Source organism: Aricia agestis, chromosome 1 (genome assembly GCF_905147365.1).
Source record: "Aricia agestis chromosome 1, ilAriAges1.1, whole genome shotgun sequence".
NCBI classification, from domain to species: Eukaryota; Metazoa; Arthropoda; class Insecta; order Lepidoptera; family Lycaenidae; genus Aricia; species Aricia agestis.
The window spans coordinates 7594617-7615517 of record NC_056406.1 but is presented as its reverse complement, the minus strand read 5'-3'; the positions used below and the strand labels follow the sequence as shown (position 1 = coordinate 7615517).

The 20901-nt window shown below is 35.3% G+C and overlaps 1 protein-coding gene across 5 annotated transcripts in view; it reads left to right on the top strand.

Moving 5' to 3' along the window:
* Window positions 1-20901, top strand: part of LOC121731703 (eyes absent homolog 2) — a 45545-nt gene that overhangs the window by 23501 nt on the left and 1143 nt on the right. For 4 of the 5 annotated variants that reach the window (XM_042121306.1, XM_042121298.1, XM_042121289.1 and 1 more), the window contains 13 exons: window positions 351-564; window positions 3994-4031; window positions 14237-14553; window positions 14978-15092; window positions 15288-15392; window positions 15913-16066; window positions 17417-17573; window positions 18649-18748; window positions 19178-19349; window positions 19455-19544; window positions 19831-20036; window positions 20284-20406; window positions 20705-20826. In XM_042121306.1, coding sequence (XP_041977240.1) covers window positions 490-564; window positions 3994-4031; window positions 14237-14553; window positions 14978-15092; window positions 15288-15392; window positions 15913-16066; window positions 17417-17573; window positions 18649-18748; window positions 19178-19349; window positions 19455-19544; window positions 19831-20036; window positions 20284-20406; window positions 20705-20826 — 1774 coding nt within the window. In that variant the 5' untranslated portion in view covers window positions 351-489. The remainder of the gene's footprint in view (window positions 1-350; window positions 565-3993; window positions 4032-14236; window positions 14554-14977; window positions 15093-15287; window positions 15393-15912; window positions 16067-17416; window positions 17574-18648; window positions 18749-19177; window positions 19350-19454; window positions 19545-19830; window positions 20037-20283; window positions 20407-20704; window positions 20827-20901) is intronic. The other variant, XM_042121313.1, reaches the window with a different exon arrangement.

Genomic DNA, 20901 nt, shown 5'->3' with positions numbered 1-20901 from the left:
TTCATTTTCCTTCTCCGATTTAATTCGTTTCTGTAAAACGGAAATAAACGTACAAACTAGGTTAATCGTTTATAGAAAGATAAAGCGTAAGCTTTTGTAAGAACAGCCTATCTAGGCGGTTGTGACTTGTGAGTTACCTTAAATAAAAACCATTGAAATAAAATATGGCATTGTTTGAAATTTTCAGCCACTTTTTAGTTTATTCAAGTAGGTACCTAATAAAAGGGATAAAACTCTAGATTGTAAAACGAATAAATAAAAATGTCCTAAAACACTTTATGTTTCTTACTTGTTCCAATACTTCTGACGACTTATGTATCTAGTGTTAACAATATAACGTTTGGTTTTAGGTATAACAAAAGTGGAACATGGATAGTACCTAACTAAATCTTATTTGAAAATCGAACATTAAAATGCGATACGATAAACTGTTCAATAGAAACACTGTCACAGTGAAGTCTAGTGTGTGATGGTCAGTACAGAGTCAACATGGTGACACTGATGCCGTGCGGATACCTCGGCGGTTCCTCCCCGCGCTGCAGCTTGGATCACGCTGAGCCTAAGGTCAGAAAATGTCAATTATAGCACCTTCTTCCGACTGCACACTCGTAGCATGAGGCTTATGCATGGAACTTGCACGTTATTTTGCACATTTTGATTTAGTTTGCTAGTAGGGTAGTTAAATTGTGTGGGCACAAACACGAGTGCGGACATGCTGTTTATGTTTTCCGAGTGGAACGGCGTCAGATCTCAGGTTACCCATTCATACGTTAATCTTTAGGGGCCATTAAAAAGTCGTAATGCCGATATTGTGGTGTCGTTGGTGTACCTACGGGACAGAGCGTCGTTAGCTACCCGACACCAGGTTATCATAACTACGAGGGGTCAGCTTTCAGATATGAGAATGTGACGATTTAATTTGGAATGCATCGACAGTTGATGGCCTGGTACGCAGTAATAGTGATTTTGATATCAGTTATCACCAAAAGGGATCGTTGACTTAGTTTCCTTGGGAGGTCGAAATAGCTGGAAAAATAGCAAGCACAAATAATATAAAAAATTTGAAACAAATTTATAATAATTATTATTATTCAGATGGCCATAAAAAGCTCAACAAGCTTTAACCATTTGTACTTAAAGAAAAAAAATCATTATGAACATTTAACAATAAAGCCTTAAAAAGGCACGCAGAGGTTTCAAAGGTTCAAAATAATAAAATATAGTTGACGCTACCAGGACAACAGGACGCGCCGCGTGTTTCTTACAACGAATCGTTTAATAATGCTAAAGACAAACGTGTAATAAACAAAGAAAGCAAAGGCTCGATACAAAGCCACCCAGAGATAACAGCAATAAAAACAAATTTGTACAAGTTGATAGCCCAACGAGGGGCGATTTATCGAGCGAGATGTCTCTCTCGATAGTACTCCTTAAATTGTCCGGTTAATTCAAAACAACACCGATTGGTCGTAACTCGTGTTAATTCTGCATGCGATACTTTACTTTAATATGGAACGATAAACAACTTTAAGGCGAGCTTTTATATGGACGTTTAGGCGCGAATATTTTTAGTGTTGTCGAATAAAACACCTCACTTTTTAAGAAAAGGTCCGGGGCATCATTCAAATTTGGAAACGTTCAACATTCGAAAATGTTAAAAATGTCTCGCCTTATTAATTTGCGTGACCGCCAATATAATTTCCGAAATTCCTCAAAACACGCTAAATAATAAGCATCCTCTCCATTAACATGAGTAACAAAAGGGTGTAACGAATGACTGTCGCCTTAAACAATAAAAATATAAAAGGAGCATCGTATAAATCACTATTAAAATTGACATTTCACACGACGGCGACGACTCGGAATAAATAAAACGTACGCGTCGAATTAATATCACACCAATAGGTATCTCTCGTATTATCAACGATAACCGAACATTATGGCGGACGATAAATTTGAAAATTTATTCGACGAGGAGCCGGGAGCGCGACGGGGCCGACGCGGGACTGGCGCGGGCGCGGGCCGGGGACGATCCCACACCGTAAATAAACCGAGATAAAACAATAAACGAATTACGTACAGATAAATAACAGTTTTGTTCGAACCTTCGCTGCCCCTCTACGGGATGACACTGTTTGTGGCTTCAATTAATAAATCGAATGTTCCTCGAAGTTCTTCGATTTTTTTATTTCAATTTTAGATCTTTACGCAATAATCGTTATTCACGTGTCTTATTAGCTAAGGCGATATAAAATTTATAGACTAGGTATTGTCATAAAGATGCAGATCTTGATGTATTTAATTTTAATGTGCGCTAATAAAATGTAGAGCAGATGTTGTTTTTTTATTATTTTCATATTTTATTTAATGATTTAAGTGTACATTATACTTAAGTATTTTTATGAGCAGCTTAGACATAAATGTAACAAAATTTGATAAAATCTGCATAATTAATAATGACATAGTTCTATAACTAAATACTAAATAGCTTAAAAACAACAGACTATCATTATCATATCCACCTGTTTTTTTTAAATTTAGTACGGAGGTTTCTCTGTGGTCCATAAGGAACGGAGAAACAGCCTATGTAAGAAACGATTTCGAAGCGCGCGCGGGCGCATGTCGCCGCGTAAAACGTATAAATTAGAGGTCGGTATCGCGAGATCGGCCGGCCTCACACCTCGCGTTATGCGCGCGGTGATTTATAATGTTCCTCACACATATCCTTTGGCTTATGTTCTCCTAGTACGTCGAGTGTAAGTTTAACTAGCACGCTCTCTAAAGCCTAGACGCACATAAATTGCGGATAAAATACAACGCGACGACAAACTGGCAATCGTGAAACTAGGCTTGGTACTACTAATATATGTATATTCTGTGACTAGGCATCGTTTCCAACTCTACCTATGTTGTTTTACTTATTTTTTATACACTATTCGTTGTCTTCTCGGTATGTTTTCAAAAAGTCTTAGGTATCTAAGGTTACCTACCTAATTACTTAATAATTATTATTAATGTTTATTGGAATTGACAATGATCAAAACTCTACAATTTGAAAGATTTTTTAACCCTTAAGCACATACTTACATGTCTTCAAAATGAAGACATGTAAGCAAGCCTTACTTACTTCAAATATCGTATTAGAAACACGTCGCATCTCGGAGATTTTAAATTAAGTAAAATAGAGTAAATTTATAAGTGCTACCACCAACGTAGAAAAAGAACTCTTGACGACCACAAAACAAGAGCCTTTTTTGTTCGCGTGTGTAGCACCTCCGTATATCAATGAGACGTAGTGGCGCCCTCTGACTGTTAAATAAATTCGGCTCGATTTTATTAATGTTGTTACTCTAATCTTGATCTGAGGTAGGCGACATTTAGGAGTTTTATTATTTATAGTTTAGCGTTTATCTGGAATCTCTTGTAAGTTAGAAAACCCGGGTTAGTTAACCGTTACGTTGTTTTACACGGCCCTAACGACGATTCATTAATCAGGAATTTATTTTTTATCCACTAATCAAGTACGGAGATAATAAAATAAATTATATTACAAGCTCCAACCATTTGTTAAGTTTTAGTAGCTTTTAATTAAACGTTTTAAGTTCTTGTTGCTTTAAAACATGAATACCATAAATTTTTTTTCTGAGAAAATTTTCAAATAAGTACATACTTGTGTTGAGGACGAAAGTGTCAGATGGATATTATTCAATATCTATTATTTAGAATTTAATTAATATTTAAATGTACGTTATGTACATTTGTAGAGCACAATTCAAATCGGACACAAAAGAGCTTGAAAAATTGTGTTTCAATTTTTTCTTTTTGTATTCTAGTCTCAGCTGTAGACATTTTCTCAGTTCACCTCTTCTTCTCGTACACTGCACGCTTTTAGAAATTAGGCAATATTATGTCCTATAGCAAAGTCTTTTACTCTTTATAATTTAGAGATGGTATTTTTATAATTATTATTAATTACCCTTATTTTCGTTGCAGGCGAAGCGGTCAAGACCGGACGCGGGCACTGATGTTCGGTAAGTTCCAGATAATTAATATTTGTCGTTTTTTATGACACAATAATATATGCATACTCATAATGTAAATACGAAGTGTGTCCGTCTGACACTTCTTCACGCTTTAGCCAATTTTACTAAATTGGTATGGACCGGTATGGAGACACCGCGATAATAGAAGCATTAATGTCTGCTTTTATTTAAATCCCGGTGTGAGTTGTCTCTAATATTTCTTTCTTTCTTTCTAATATTATAAATTAGTATCGATAGCTACTTAGGTTAGGTGTTCCATGTTGTAGGTACGGTTGTACCTAAGTAGGCAGTAGCTATCTATACTAATATGAATTATTATAAATTCTAAAGTGTTTCTGGTCCGTCACGCCGTTCTTGAGTTACAGCCTGGAGACAGGCGGACAGAATCGAATAGGGTCCCGTTTTTATCCTTTGGGTACGGAACCTTAAAAATAGATAATACTAGGCTCACATATTGCCGCACCTCATCTATGATAAAACCACTTGCTCACAAATGTGCCATTTTGTTATAACTAGCTATTTGACCGAGCTTTGCTCGGTATGTATTTAATAAAACAGGAATAAAATGACATTTTCTAAAAATAATTCCTAGCTAGATCGATTTATCGCCCCCGAAACTCCCTATATACTAAATTTCATGAAATCGTTGGAGCCGATTCCGAGATTCCAAAATATATAATAAATATATACAAGAATTGCTCGTTTAAAGATATAAGATTTACTCATTTCCTTTCAAAACGCTACCTTATTTCTATCACAGATTAAGCTATATCTATTCTATTATCGCAGATAACAATCGAAACAATGAGCATTATTTTAATAAACTAAATTCGGAAGCTCGAATGTTAATTATTTAGAATAGACAAGTAGTTGAATAGTACATTTACATAATGGTCACGGTAACCGGACACCGAACTAAATTATTCCTCCACTATAATTGGATTTGTCCGACATCACAACAAACAATGAACCGTAATTGAGTACAATTCGGTCGTTATTACCAAATTCTAACCATTCGCCGACGATGATTAATTTATTTAGTATTAATATAAGATTAATTTAATAATGAGTCGTCGTCTAATTAATATAAATACGAGTAACAACAAAAATAATAAAAATAAGCTCACTCAACCGGCAACCTTGTGTTGCAATATACGTTTTTTTAACCGACTTCCAAAAAGGCGACGGTTTCTCAATTCGACCGTATTATAACAATACCTAATATTAAAAGTTACTTTTTTAATTTTTATGTTTTTTCGCGGATAAGTCCGCCACTTGCGGAGCGATTTTCAAAATTTATTTTAGGTATGAAACATGAAAAATGAAAATAGATATTGGGTGATTTTCAGACCTACCCGATAAGCATACGAAATTTCATTGGAATCGGTCCAGCCGTTTCGGAAGAGTTTTGCAATTAACATCTTTATTATGCTTGATAAAGAAATTTTTTAACAATGTAGACTAGTCATATTATATAAGTCTATACTGTTCAAAAATGATTCATATTTAAATAGGTATAAAGTTAACTTCAAGAGTTGGACTTTACAAAATACTCGAACCTGCGTTAGTCCTATATAAGAGCACAAGTGCTAGTTAGACCACGCGGTCAACACTCAACAAAAATACAAATTAAAATCTAATAATATGTTACTGCTGCTTTATTTTAAATAGCTCTTTATTACTAACGACTAGCTGCTATTTACTCCAATCCAGTGATCGAATTCTGCTGCCATGGATTAATACTGGCACAATGTAAACGGGCACTGGACTCTAAATTGCATTCCATTACATTCCAGTCCTCGTTTACATTTCAGTAGCAATCTATCGCTAAATCAGAGTATGAAGTGCAAAACCGGCCATCAAAGTGTTTATGTTAATCACTCACCTGTCTAATAAAAGCTTAGAGTCAAGTAGAGCTCGAATCGAGAGCTCTTCACGCTGCAGCTTCAAAACTAAATTAAACATCACACTGCGAGGGCTCACAATAGGGTCCTAATCCTCAGTAAGCCGTACATTGTCGATACACAATTGCCGTGAAAAGAGCTACTTAGGCCGGAGTCCGGACCCAACTTCACAAATTATCACGCCCCGATCAAAGGAAGTGATTCAAATGCACAATAGGTTTTGTGTTACAACACGTCGATTTGGCGATACAATTTTAAAGACATTTTTTACACCGAAAAGATTATGTTTCGCGCAAAAACAAGCAAAATAAAACATATTTTAGGACGAGTTTTGAGTTTTTATCACACGATGTCGCGGGTTTTTCTCTCGTTTCAATAAATCATTTCTATGTTCTAACGCAATTCCGTTCCGTTGCGTGTTTCATTTTTTACTGTTCAGACAGGATCCAGCATATCGGATGACGTGTGATGTTCAGATATTTTTGATGCTTTTTATTAGTTTCCTCTCGTAACATAATGACAGTTTATTATTTACATGTAGAAAATCATATTTAGGCCTATTTACAACGTCCGTAAAAAGTTACAACTTTAAATTTGAGGATGGTTTTATAGAAAACAATCAACACAGTATCTATACTTTAATCTCTATATCATTTTACATTGAGTTTTCGGTTATTATTTAAGTAAATTTGGTTATTTTCTTTGTGCAGCAGGTAAACAAAATGTTATTATGCATTTATAGAGCTTGCTCTCGATTTCATATGGACGTATGTTTGTGAATAAAATAATATGGCTCTTTGGCCTAATTTGCTGCCATAAAATTTTTCATGCATTATTAAAACATACCACATCAGAGGTATGTTTTAATAATGGCACTAATAAATTAAGTTATGTAATAATAAGTGGTAAATGGATTACAGGAAGGGCCATCAGGCCCTTCCTGTAATCTTCTTCATAAATAATCGGCCAAGTGCGAGTCGGACTCGCGCAGGAAGGGTCATAGAGCAAAAATAGGCCAAAAATTGTGATTTTTGTATGGGAGTCCCCTATTTTTATTTTATTGTTATTATTGATAAATGAAGTAGACGTATATTTAGGATCTTTGTGAAAATATCAAGTGCCTACCAGTGCTGCCATTATTGATATAGAGCAAAAAATGCCAAAAAAATAAAAGTTGGTTTTGTGGGAGCCCCCCTTAAATATTTGATTTATTTTGTTTTTAGTATCTGTTGTTATAGCGGCAACAGAAATACGTAATCTGTGAACAATTCAACTCTCTGGCTATCCGTTATATATGGCCGTTCTTGAGATACAGCCTGGAGACAGACAGACGGACAGACAGACGGACAGACAACATCGAAGTCTTAGTAATAGGGCCCTGGATTTACCCTTTGGGTACGAAACCCTGAAAAACAAATCTATTCTTTTTTAAATATATTTATCGACTATTTATAAATTACCGTCACATTCCGATTATCTTCATCAATATTATTAATTTTAAAATGACAATAATAAGTGTCATTCTAACGACGTAGTTAACTCCTTCTGTGTCGGGCGGTTAACAAAAAACTCGCAATTAATAATTCCAGCCCAACACTTGACACGTGCATGCCAAATGGTTGTTAACACAAAGGATCCTGTTCTAGGGTTCCGTATTATGAACGATACAGAATAGTAAGTAATAATTTAATGGAATGGAATAATTTAGAAATGGAAATAATTTTTTTTGTTTGTTTGAAACCATTCCTTTAAAATATAAAATTAAAATTGATGTCGTTAGATTGGTCGTTAAAATATAATATTATTAATTACAATAAAACTTGAGATGTGTTAAGGGACATCCGGATGGAACGAAGTTTTAAATTTCCCGCCGGTTGACGTCATCGCCTTCTGCCCCATACTTCGCAGGTACTAAAATAGGTGTCGGTCAAAAAGTGCTGTTACTTGGTTGTTACCACTTTTTCTGTCTAGTCACTCTAGCCCCCTTTCGCAACGAGCGATAAGGAACTTCGTTCCAATATAAATATAATACAAAAAGTGGATTTCAAACATGGAGTAATCCATACTTCTTACTTCTAATATTATTATAAATGCGAAAGTGTGTGTCTGTCTATCTGTCTATTACCTCTACACGCTCAAACCGCTTAATCGATTTTGCTGGGCATGGAGATACTCCATGAGTCTGGAGTCCCGGGAAAGGACAAAATATACTTTTTGTCCCGGAAAAAATGTACGGTTCCCGCACGATAAACTCGTTTTGGCGCTACTTCGTTGCGGGCACCATCTGGTTACAAATAATTTGTAGTAGGTATATTGACGGTATACTTAAAGGTAATGTAGAGTTCGGCGTACATGCTACGCCGTAGCCCGTAGCAAAACCAATAATATTACACTCAATAAGTTGATCAATTATTATAAGAATATTATGATTTATAAGCCTATTAAAAGTTTAGAATGCTATATTATAGCCGTAGTTACACCACACTTTATTGTATTCGTACTAAATATTATTTTTATGATCAGCTGTATAGCGTACAGCAAAATTCTATTCTTAAAAAAAAATGTATAAGATTAGTATTTACATACATTCTTGTATAAGATTAGTTATATATATTATACTGCGTGAAATTTTAATGGTTGTTTTCCCGCAGTAACATGATTCTACCTTAGTAGTACCTACAATAGATTTATGAATTTTTTTATGCAAATCATAAAAAGAATTCGGCCGGGTCATAGCCGATCGCGCCTCTCAGCGGCATAAAGTTGCCATAGTACATCATACAATTATTTTTTTTTTCAAAAAATAACATGCATTATTCGATAGTACACTACTTTAAGGTAAATCGTTCTGCTGTGGGAAAACAACCACTAAAATTTCACATTGTATATATTATGTAATTTATCTGTAAGTGTCTTTACAAGTTCAAAATATTATCTACGGAACCCGTTTCTCACACGAGGCTATTTTTTGCGAGCGAAGTGTGCCGGTTATTGTGCCCGTGACAAAGTTCTTGCTGAGGTTTTACAGCGTTTGGGGTAAAATCAATAATATAGATCTTTTGCTGATTATGACAATATCCTCCTTAAAAATATAAAGTCATATTAATATAATGTACATAAGATTATGAAAATCAGTGCTCATTAAGGGCTCTATCTAAATAATAATATATTATCTTACCTAATGAAAATATTTAGTAATGTAAATTACACATACTGTACTTATTTACATTACTACGTAATAATATTATGTATTTGAAATACATAATAGGAAACAAGTTACAAGTCAAAAACCCTATTGAACTACCGACTACGTGTATTTAAATCAAATTGAACATAATATTATTTATAGAGAGTTCGAGAGTTTTACGAGGACTCTTCATTCTTTTATCCTCAAAATGTTGTGCATATTTTAATTTTGAATAGACAATCATCACTAGGCCGAATCAAATATGTAAACTCATTTCTAAAAACCCCCGCTCGGCTCGCATAACATAAAACTCATAATGTGACAATTAATGGAATACACCATATGGGCCATTCGGCTTTGTGCTGCCCTATTGCCATTAAACCTTTGAAGTCTTTTGTCAGACAAATTAAAAAAATATTTAACGACAACTACTGCAAGTAAAAACTTCGTGAAAAAGAGCCGAAACAGTAAAAAAGCTTTCAATTAAAGAGATAGCGACAATGCTTAACGCCGATTCCGCTCCGAGCGTTCTTTTGATATACGATAGTGTTGTTTGAGCGCTCCTAAAGTGGCGGCAATAAGCAAAGTGACACTCGAAAAAGGCGCGAACTAATATAAACAACGGCTCTTTTTCTAAGACACCCGAATCTTTGTTTGGTGACATGATTAATAACTTTTTAAACATGAGTACAGACTTCAGAGTTCAGGTAGAGTTAATAGAAGAAACGCGGTTGCTCTTGTACTTTGAGACCATGTTTAGAAAATCATAACAGATTTTAATCACTTTCATTGGCGCCGCTGAAATGAGATGTGAATAATTATTGATGCCTACACCTACTCCCTAAGACCCAGAGTCTCCAAATTCACAAAAAAATGTTTTTACGATAGAACTTCAACTATATAAAACTCAAAGTTGACTGACTGACATGGTGATCTATCACCATTCCCACAGCCCAAACCACTGGACCGATCGGACTGAAATTTGGCATGCAGGTAGATGATATGACGTAGGCATACGCTAAGAAAGGATTTTGATCAATTCTACCTCCAGGGGCTAAAATAGGGGATGAAAGTTTGTACGATGCAAGCATCGCAAATTCCTAGGTCAGCATAATAATTAGTTTATCAATTTTGTAAATATCTCAATATTTAAACGATTTCGTAAAGTTTTAATTTTTGCTATACTCATCATTATCTTTGTGTATATAAAATGTGTCTGCTATAATACGCGAGCCCTTAAACTTAAAGCACTTATTCTTATATCACTTCTTCTTATATCAGGTACGGGTCTGTACAAAGTTTGTATATGATAATACTTCTTAAAGCGAGCGAAGCCGCGGGCAAAAGCTCGTTAAATAATAAGTGTTGTGTGTTTAAGTATCATGGCGACAGGTTCTATTGTGTATGTCTGCACACCACGTCAATCTGGCGCCAGGGTAAGCTGCTCGAAGAAGCAGCTCAGGCGCCAGTCTAAGCAATTTCAAGTAAAAAATATCACGAACATCGCCTGCTCGTTATGTTTTCCCGATACAAATACAGTTAAAAACGGACTTCATAAGCCATTTGTATTCATTGATGGAGCCAGTCGGAATATATTGCCGCAATTAGTATGTATGCAGACGTACAGACCGACAGCTCTAGATTTAACTAGGTCCAATAAAAAACAAAACTATAGTGGAATATTCATAATAATTTATGATAAATTATTATCTGTTTCTTGCGACGAAATAGTCGTTGGAGTTGAATAAACTTAGACTAGAATAGTTCTGCGAGTAGGTATTTGAGGATTGTCGTTATAAAATACAAGTAGGTAAATATGTAAATTATATAAAAACAGCCCTAGCTATATATATATATATATATATATATATATATATATATATATATATATATATATATATATATATCTCCGCCGTCCGCGGAGAACCTTTGTTATTTGTAAGGGTTCTCTTAGAATACTAGTAGTAAAAAGTTTGAGAGCTGCTATTTATAATTATTATCCTGTGCGCAACATAATAATTTCTTGCATACTGGAGGTTGAAAAAGTTTACTGTTCCTTTGTATTTTCAGAAGCTATAGTATTTATCGATACTCGATACCGACTACGTAAATATTTAGTATGGCGATTTTAGTTCCGATAGCGGCGCTGTAAAATTTGCCATACTAAAAATTTTCGGTAGTCGATATCGAGTATCGAAAAATACTATAGCTTTAAACTCATGGTACAGCTACTGTATCCTATTTCGATGGCAACCAAAACCAACTATGTATTTTAAAAAGTTTAATGTTAAAGCTTTGTCCCACGCTAACTTTTCCTGTTACATACCTAATTATATTTTGATAATTTCTGAAATAAAAGTAATTAAGATCGGAGAGCAGACCAGTCATCATATCGTAATGGTGACAAATGGCATCAACAAAATTAACTTTATCTTCATAATGAGTTAACATGTGAACAGCACAGAATTTCGAATACAAAATATTTCAACATTGGAAGTTACTCAATAAAAAATCGGTGTGTTTGAGTAAAGTTTTCTGAATACATTTGAACCGTGATTCTACAATTTAAATGCGACTTAAGGATTTTATTCCCTGTTCGATCCAGTCTATTTCCGTTACAAAATTGTATTCTCGTAAATTGTGGGTTCTTGAGTTCATCAAAATCATTGAAACTTTATGTTGTCAATAAAAACAATTTAAGGGTTCTGTAAGGACAAATATACGTAACATTTGTTACCACCTATAGTTCCAACACGTTCCCTAACAGGGGTGAGAGCTGACTATTTCCGTGGCTGATGACGTCACAGTTGTCCTGTCGTCGACGAGCCGTGTCGGACTCGTTATCGTGTTAATTGTAGCACGTGTAACATTAGCGCGATATCGCAGGCCTGGCGGGGACATCTGTGCGATAGTACATCACACTTGGTCGGTTTATGAGTTTTTATAATATCAATTATGATTTATTGATGTAATGATACATACGAGTGAAACAGTAAAATGTATAGTTTAGAAAAATGCAATATTATTATGTACGCAGTACGATTAACACGGTAAGCTACAACAATAGATTGTCAGCTTACATGGACCTTAAGGCATTAAGGTAGGATTGATATAGATTATTAGCCAAAAATAGGAAAGGAACATACATTAATGATAAAATATGTCGCTTTGCGGCCTTGTCTTCTTCTCTACTGTTCTTTGGTGTCTATTTCTAGTGTCTACTGTCTATACTCGATCCGACGGCATTATTATGTGTGTGCTACGGCCTACGAAATACGAAATAAATAGCTTTTTAGGGTTCCGTACTCAAAGGGTAAAAACGGGACCCTATTACTGAGACTTCGATGTATGTCCGTCTGTCTCCAGGCTGTATCTCAAAAACCGCTATAGCTAGATTTCTGAAATTTTTACAGATTGTGTATTTCTGTTGCCGGTATAACAACAATTTATACTAAAAATAAAATAAAGTTAATATTAAATTCCTTCTTATATGCTTCCATAATAATATTATAACAAACGTAATTTTTTGGCCTTTTTTGCTCGTAGTCAATAAAGGCACCAGATAGGCACTTGAAATGTTCACTAAATCCATTTTTTTGTACTTTAATAATTAATAGTAAAATAAAAATAAAATAAAATATTTAAGGGGTGCTCCCATACAAAAAACCCAATTTTTGCCTACTTTCGCTCTATATCGGTACGGAACCCTTCGTGCGCGAGCCCGACACGCACTTGGCCGATTTTATTTATATCCCAATCCTGAAACAATATTTATCTTTCAAGTAGGTACTATCGAGGAAATTGATTCCTAGGCAGTCGACGGACCCACGTCATTTGGTTGGGTTATGTCAACTCAATACTAGTTGTGATCTGACGGCTAGGTTTATTAGGGATGATGACAAGGTCAAAGACTAGCGAATTTTGTTAATAAAATAAAGAAATCACGGTAAAACATAAGTGTTCCCAAAATTTCAGCTCGATAGCATTTGTATTTTTTTTGTTATGCGCCTTCAAAGTTGGATAATCAAGTCGATTTTTTTTTTCAATTATATTTCTTAATATTTGTATACCATTCGATAACTTATGCAATTAAAAGCAACTTTTGTTATAAAACCACTTTCATAAACGCAATATTTAATATACCTATCGAACAAAGTTCTCTCCCGATGCGTACAAACTACGAAAGAGTGACGTCAGTCTTTCGTAGCACTTTGTATGGAGCGGTTCGGGCAGGTCTATTTTATGAGATGTTTGAATTGTCATATCTTGGTGAATTTTTAAGCTATCGGAGTCATACTTTCAGCGATTTTTCTATTTTTTAAGGGTCGTTCAATTACCAATAAGAAAAAAAAATAGTCATCAAGCCTATTATGTAGGTCCGCCATCTGCATAGGAATCAACTTCTCTGAATATACATAATATTCCAAATTCTCAATCTTTACTTAATTAGGTACAGTATTTTTAGCGTTTGATATTTCATACATTGGTCTACGTTACATTTTAAATTCAAGACCAAGCTTATTTTCATTTGCTAAACGATCATTTAATCGTTCTCGTAGGTAAACAGATTGAGAACAGCTATCTTAACTGTAAAAAACTCATCAAATCTCTCGGTTTATGGAGAAGTGTTTTTCCCAAACAATCGCTTTACGGAATGTCTTAATTCCGGCCGAGCTGCGGGAGATAAATAAACATTTGGTAATTAGATTGTTTTGCTTCCGCAGATTGGGTTATAGCGATGATTGAATCACATATTTTATGAAGGGCTAAGTATCAAACGAGTTAAAGCTATTGAAATAACTTTTTACTTTGTTAAGGCTAATCTAAACACCAGATATTATAATCGGGGAAAGCTGAAATATAATATTTTGTTTGTAAATTGTATCTATTATTATTATTATAAATTTGCGAATATTTTAATTTCCTCCGAGCAGGTTGTCGCTAAAATTACTTTTCGATTTTAATAAAATGACCAAATTCAATACTGCCGGTTTGAAATAAAATTTTACATCCCAATGTCGCGGGCAACATATTTTCTAAACCGACCCTGACGATGCATGATGATCACTTTATTTAATTACTAAACCGTATTTTACTTTCAGATTATCAAGCGACATCAACACCAGCCCATGCGAGTCGGAGTCCACGTCAGATTCCCCGCCGTCGCTCCTGCAAGATGCCGCGCTGCCTGCGCTCCTAGTATCCGGGACGACCACCTTCCAGACCACGCCCACCAGCGCCGCGCTCAGCCTCACGTCTGAGAGCCTGCTACCGAGCAACGAGGTGGAGAGCTGTAGCCTGGCGAACGGATGCACTAGCTCGACGCTCGGCCTGGCCCTCCCGTTGACAACCACGAGCGGCCTGTGTTCCACCTCCTCGTCGTCTGCGGTCGCCTGGTTGATGAATGAGGATAGCACGGGTAAGAAAAAACTGCAATAGACAGGTTAACTAACATCTATTTCCCTAAATTACAGGATTTTTGGATTAGCTGTTGTTACAGCTGCAGTTAGCGGCAGCTACACACTGGTGTAGTCCGTAGACAGAGGCGGCGTAAGGCAGCCCACACCGCCCACGGCCTCGCAGTCCAAGGGGCCTCGTGCCCCTTATTTACGATTTACAAATTTTGATACTATGAAAATTTGAGTATCAAAAAATTCATTCTCTCAACAAAATTTGTCCTCCTCCTTCATCCATCAGGGTACCTCGCAATATATATCTTGCCCACATCAAATTTAGGTCTTGCCCCGCCACTGTCCGTAGACGCTTACAAGAACCCTATTCTTGTGTAAAAGTATTCTTAATACTACGATAACATATTCTGACCGGCCCCATTGTTGTGTTAGGAGGCGGTGTCAAAAGCGAGGTGCGCAGCCCGGGGCTGTGCGAGGCCGACGTGGCGCTGTACGGTGACACGCTGCCCTACGACCAGTCCACGCTGTCCTACCAGTATTATAATAGGTACGTATTCTTACTAGATCCTTTGCTATTCCATTTGGGTCATTAATTACAACAACCATCGATGCGGATTGAAAAATTCGAGATATAAAGTCATAAAACCTCTTCATAACCTTAGCATAAAATGATAGAATATAGATAACATTTTGATTCCAAAAATGACTTCAACGATGGCTAAACAATTTGTTTATGCAACAGTATGCAGCAGTATGGAGGCGGAGGTACGGCTTCCTCGTACATGGGCTCCACGCTCTACAACCAGCCCTACGCGCCCTACCCGCCCTCACATAATACCAACAACAGGTAAGCTATACTAAAAATGATTATGTAGTTATTTATACTGGCAGTGATATTTTAAATTCAAAAAATTTAAATTCAAAATGATGTACTATCAGAGAAGTTGATTCCTATGCAAATCGGGGACCTAAGTATTTTGGTCGCGTTACGTCAAACCCAGCTGACAGATCACAATTAACATTGAATTGACATATTCGACCAAATAACGTTGGTCTGTCATTTGCATAGGAATCAACTTCCTCGATGGTACTTAGTTTGTCGATTTGCTACACAGAGCGCCATCTCTTGGAAGATATTAACATTTTAAATAAATTGTTTGCTTATATTATTATTAATTTAAAAGAACACTTTTCGAGAAATAGAGCGCCATCTTTGACGAATGAGCTAAGATTTGTATGAGTTGTTAGGGTGTAAGCTTCTGGGTTGATACTTTGGTCAGGACTCAGGACATGTTAATGATGATTATAGGTATACTTACCTTAATTATACTTGTTGGCTGTGGCTGATTATTTCAAATGTTGGTCAGATCATCGTGTAAGGCGACGCCGACGTACCTCAGTCCGTACGGAGTGGGGAGCGTGGGCGGCGTGTCCAGTTCGGGGTTCGGTGCTCAGCCCTCGCCGTACGCCTACCCCGCATACAACGGCAGCCTGGCGCAGTCCTTCCCTAATACGCAACAGGTAAATATAGTTCTTACTATAAATATTACAACAGTAAAGTCGTGTACAACTTAAAAATCGCTCGTTGAAACTAGAGGAGGCAATCATGAATTCATGACGTATTTATTATCTAAAAATTTAAATAATAATATAACGTACTTCGATCCATTCTGATCTATCAGTAACAACCCCTCTGATCACTGATCTACCAAAAGCTTATCTCCGTACTTTACCCTTGTGTATGAGTGTAGATGTGTACCTACCCTTCCGCTTAAGGCGACGCCTTGATAATTTGGCTGTAGCGATATCCATTTGTCTCAGCAATAACTAAAGCTACGAAATTAAAGTTCATTGTCAGTATTCATCATGTCTTTGTCTTTGAATTACCCATAGCATAACACGATTGGTCAACTTTTATAACACAGAATAATCAATCATAAAGACCTCTATAAAAAAGGGATTCCTATTTTGCCAACAGAGGAGAGTGATTTAAGCTTTCAAAATTTGTACATAGATTGGTTCAAGCATACACTTTAATTTGCCCATAGCTTATATGAAATGTATTTATGGTTTTTAAATTACGCGACAAAAACCAATTTGTCGCTTACGCCCTTTCCATTTTTTGCTGTACCATTGTTTGTTTTCTATGAGAGGCCGGGCCGGCCTCTCATAGAAAAAAGAAAGAAAACAAGCAATCTAAAACATATCCAACTTTTTTTTTTACTTTAACGCGGCGTCACCTTAAGAGGATTCCACACCGCCGTTTTTCCATACAAACGCTGTCCCCTGTTTCCTCCCTGGATAATGCCGGTAGAGTTATGATTTTTTTCCTGAATATCTATGGCCACTATTAGCATGTCCCTATGTTTTCTTTTTTTTTCATAATTTAATTATTAAAAAAGATAAGAACGTCCAAAAACCCAAAAAAATGGCCAGATTTTCCTCTGTGTTCAAACACCCAGAAAACAAAACTGGCTAGAATATACAAAAAAAATAAAACATAGGAACACAGCTCAAGCCTTGCTTTATTTCTTAATGAAAAAAATTACTTAAATCGGTTAAGTTTTGGAGAAGGAATCAGCGGACAACGAATCGAAGATTTTCTGTTCTTTTATTAGAACTTTTGTCGTGTTGTCTCTATCGCGCTCTGCGGTGGGAGACTTGAGATTGGTGAGACAGCAATACATTTTCAAATACCTATTTTCAATTTCTCTCGCCCCTGGTGTATCCTCTTAATTCTCGCCGCAGCAAAGAGACCAAATTTTTTTTTTGGAATAAGTACCTACCTATGTTAGAATTTCAAACATAATTATTATTTCGAATTACCTGGACATTTTTACCTAGGCTAATTAAACGTTTATATTTGTGTAGGACTACAGTAGTTACGCGTCAGGTTACACGGACCACAGCGTAGCGGCGCAATATGGAGGATATTACGCGACGCCAAGCTATTCGCCGTACGTCAGCTCACCAAGCAGCAGTGGCAGCGCAGGCCACACGTCCTACCATTTAGGTGCAACTTTGTCAGGTTAGTTATTTTTCGGTTTATTTTTCGTTCGGTTTGGTGAGTATAGAAAAGCTCAATGATAAATGTAGCAGTGAATAGCACCATCTTCTTCAATCATCAAAATGCATTCACCTTCTAAAACCCCTAAAGAAGATTCTGTAAAACGTCATAATATTATTTTAGATTCCTGGGAGTATTTTTAAAAGCTTTTATTTAACTTGCTCTATATCTATGTAAGTATATTACTAAATTTCGGGTAGAATAATTGGAACTCAATTTTGAAGTAGACATATTATTAGCTATCTAATAAATTAACAAACTATCGAAATTCGCAGAGCTTTCTAAAGCGCCATCTTGTGTTCAGTAGATGAAACCTTTCTAGTTGCTTTGTTTTCTTCAACTGCTTTTTATTTATGACTACAGCTAGGCTTTAAAATTCATGATTTACAAAAACGGTACTAAACATTTTTCGATAATTATTTTATTTTAGTTATCTTGCGTCTTTACGTCACATTTACATGCCCTGAGACTGCGTAGGTACCAAGCTATAAAATAATTATCGAAAAATGTTTAGTACCGTTTTTGTAAATCATACAAGCTGCGTTCATCGAGCGTACATCAAAAAATATCAAATGTCAATGTCAAAAAGTGTTGTATGTCATATTGTTTGTTTTCAAAAATGTCAAAAATTCGGGTTCTTGTATTTTTCAAAGTTTATAAACGCCTAGAAATTTATTCGAAAACAATAAGAAGAATAATGGTTTACTTGTAATAAGTTCTAGCCAAGTTGCATTTAAAACGTTTATTGAACTTGCAAGTTTTTGAGACTGTAACTTGTTACTCAGCAGTGAAAATGAATAAAGAAAATGATGATAACTTTTCAAATAAACGACGAAAACTAGACGATGATGAGTCTTATAACTATAATGATGACTCTGATTACTGGCCAGACTCTGAGAGTGACACTGGTACTTCCATTTTAACTAAATTACAATTGTTATTATAGCAGATAATCATTATTTTAAATTCATCAATAAAAACAGCTTTGTTATCTTATAGTTTGAAACTAAAAGTTACTTAAATGTTTTATTTTCAGAGTCTCCTTCATCTTTATTACCTTCCATACAAGACACTCCATTATCTCCAATCAAGAATGAAATACATGCAGCCAGTCGGAGGTGTAGAGAGAACTCGGGGTAAGTTTTACAACTTAAATAAACTATATCGATCATGGAATGAAAAAAAGTTACCAAAAATGTAAGGCTTTAGTTGCGAAAATAGCAATATGGAGCATATTGCTATTTTTGCAACTAAAGCCTCTAAATTTTCATTTATTCTTCAAAAAATTTTAGAAAATTACATAATATATGAATGCCTTTATAATATATTGGTTAGTTGGAATATATAAAAACTCATTTTGACCTCTAGTGATGCTTGGTAACTTTTTTCATTCCACTGTCAATATCTTGAGATACTTTATTAAGAGCTGTTTGTACTTTAAGTTTGTACCCAGTTTTAAAACAATTAATCACTTTTTTATATATTACAAATATTAATCATTACTTACACTGTAACTATAATAAAGTGTTAAATAGACTTTTATTAACGTAACAAGATACTTGCAGAGAGAGTACAGCAAGTCGGTCTCGGGGGCGAGGACGGAGAAACACATCTGCCTCACCTGCACAACATGTTCCAGAGCCCTCCACTGAAAGAGTCTTCATTTGGGATTTGGATGAAACCATCATTATATTCCACTCCCTACTTACAGGCACATATGCCACTAAATATAATAAGGTAAATGTAACATACTTTAATTTTTTTCACCAAAAAAAATTTACGTACAAAAGTTTAAAGTTATTGTATGATTCATTCTAAAACAACATTATTTTTTTATTACAGGATACACAACAAATAGTGCAATTAGGTTTTAGAATGGAGGAGATGATATTCAGTCTAGCGGACACACATTTCTTCTTCAATGATGTTGAGGTGAGTTGTTTACTTTTTATTCTATAGAAAATATTAAATTGCAATAGTTAAAAAGTAATGTCAATATAGAGCAAACATATCCAAATAATACATGTCTATTTGTTTGTTTGTTCAAAACTTTCAAATTCTTTTAATTAATTTCATTTTAATTTGAAGTTGAAATATCTTTTCTAAATTAGTTATGTAGGTACCTTTCTAATGGTGTTTTTATAAAGATTTAAAATCCTGTTCAAAGTAAATTTTTAAGCATGTTATCATTATTGTATGAAATATGTGATGGTGGCAGGACTGTGACCAGGAGCACATAGACGCAGTGGCAGCAGATGACAACGGTCAGGACCTGTCAGCATACAACTTCTCAGCAGACGGGTTCCAGGCAGGTGCTGCGGGCCCGGTGTGTGCACCAGCAGTGAGGGGCGGTGTGGACTGGATGAGAAAACTCGCCTTCCGCTACAGAAAGATCAAGGATACCTACAATAACTATAGAAATAGGTAAGTTATGTGTGTTAAAAATACATGTACTTACTAAAACTTTATTTTGTGTTAATATTTGCTTACAAAAATACTGACATAAATAGTTAACTAGCTTGTTCTTTACAAGAATTATTTTTGTATTCTATAATTTGTTTAAATTGGTCATTGTTTATGCTAATAAAATAAAAAAGACAATTTTGACATTAGGTATATCAAAAACTTGCATTTAAATAAAAATATTTAAAGTATTACGTTTTATTTACAGTGTGGGTGGCTTACTGGGCCCAGCGAAGAGGGAGCAGTGGCTTCAACTAAGAGCAGAATTGGAACAAGCGACGGATAACTGGCTCACCCTAGCGTGCAAGTGTCTCAACATGATCAATTCAAGGTAATAATTCTAACCAACATTATAAAAACAAATTATACAAAACTGCAAACCAGTTTCATTTTTAAAATTAAATGACATGCATGATGTATTCATTGTTATGACATTTTACAGTAATTATATAATTATCCAATAAATTGAAACAAAATGAATATAAAAAATCTGTTGTTACATTTTTGTTAAATCAATCGAGAAAAGTATGGTATGGCCGTGCCTTTGCTAAAAAGCTTGGCTGGGGCACTGCCATGCCCCCCGATTTTTTTTAATGTTTTATTCTCATATTTTTTTTATATATTTACAGAGAGAACTGTGTGAATGTATTAGTCACTACTACACAGTTGGTGCCGGCATTGGCTAAAGTGCTACTGTTTGGCCTGGGTGGAGTGTTTCCTATTGAAAATATCTATTCTGCAACAAAAACAGGTAAAATTTCATATAATATGTATATAATATTATATTCACTATCTAATGAGTTTTCAATGTTAATATATTATTTCA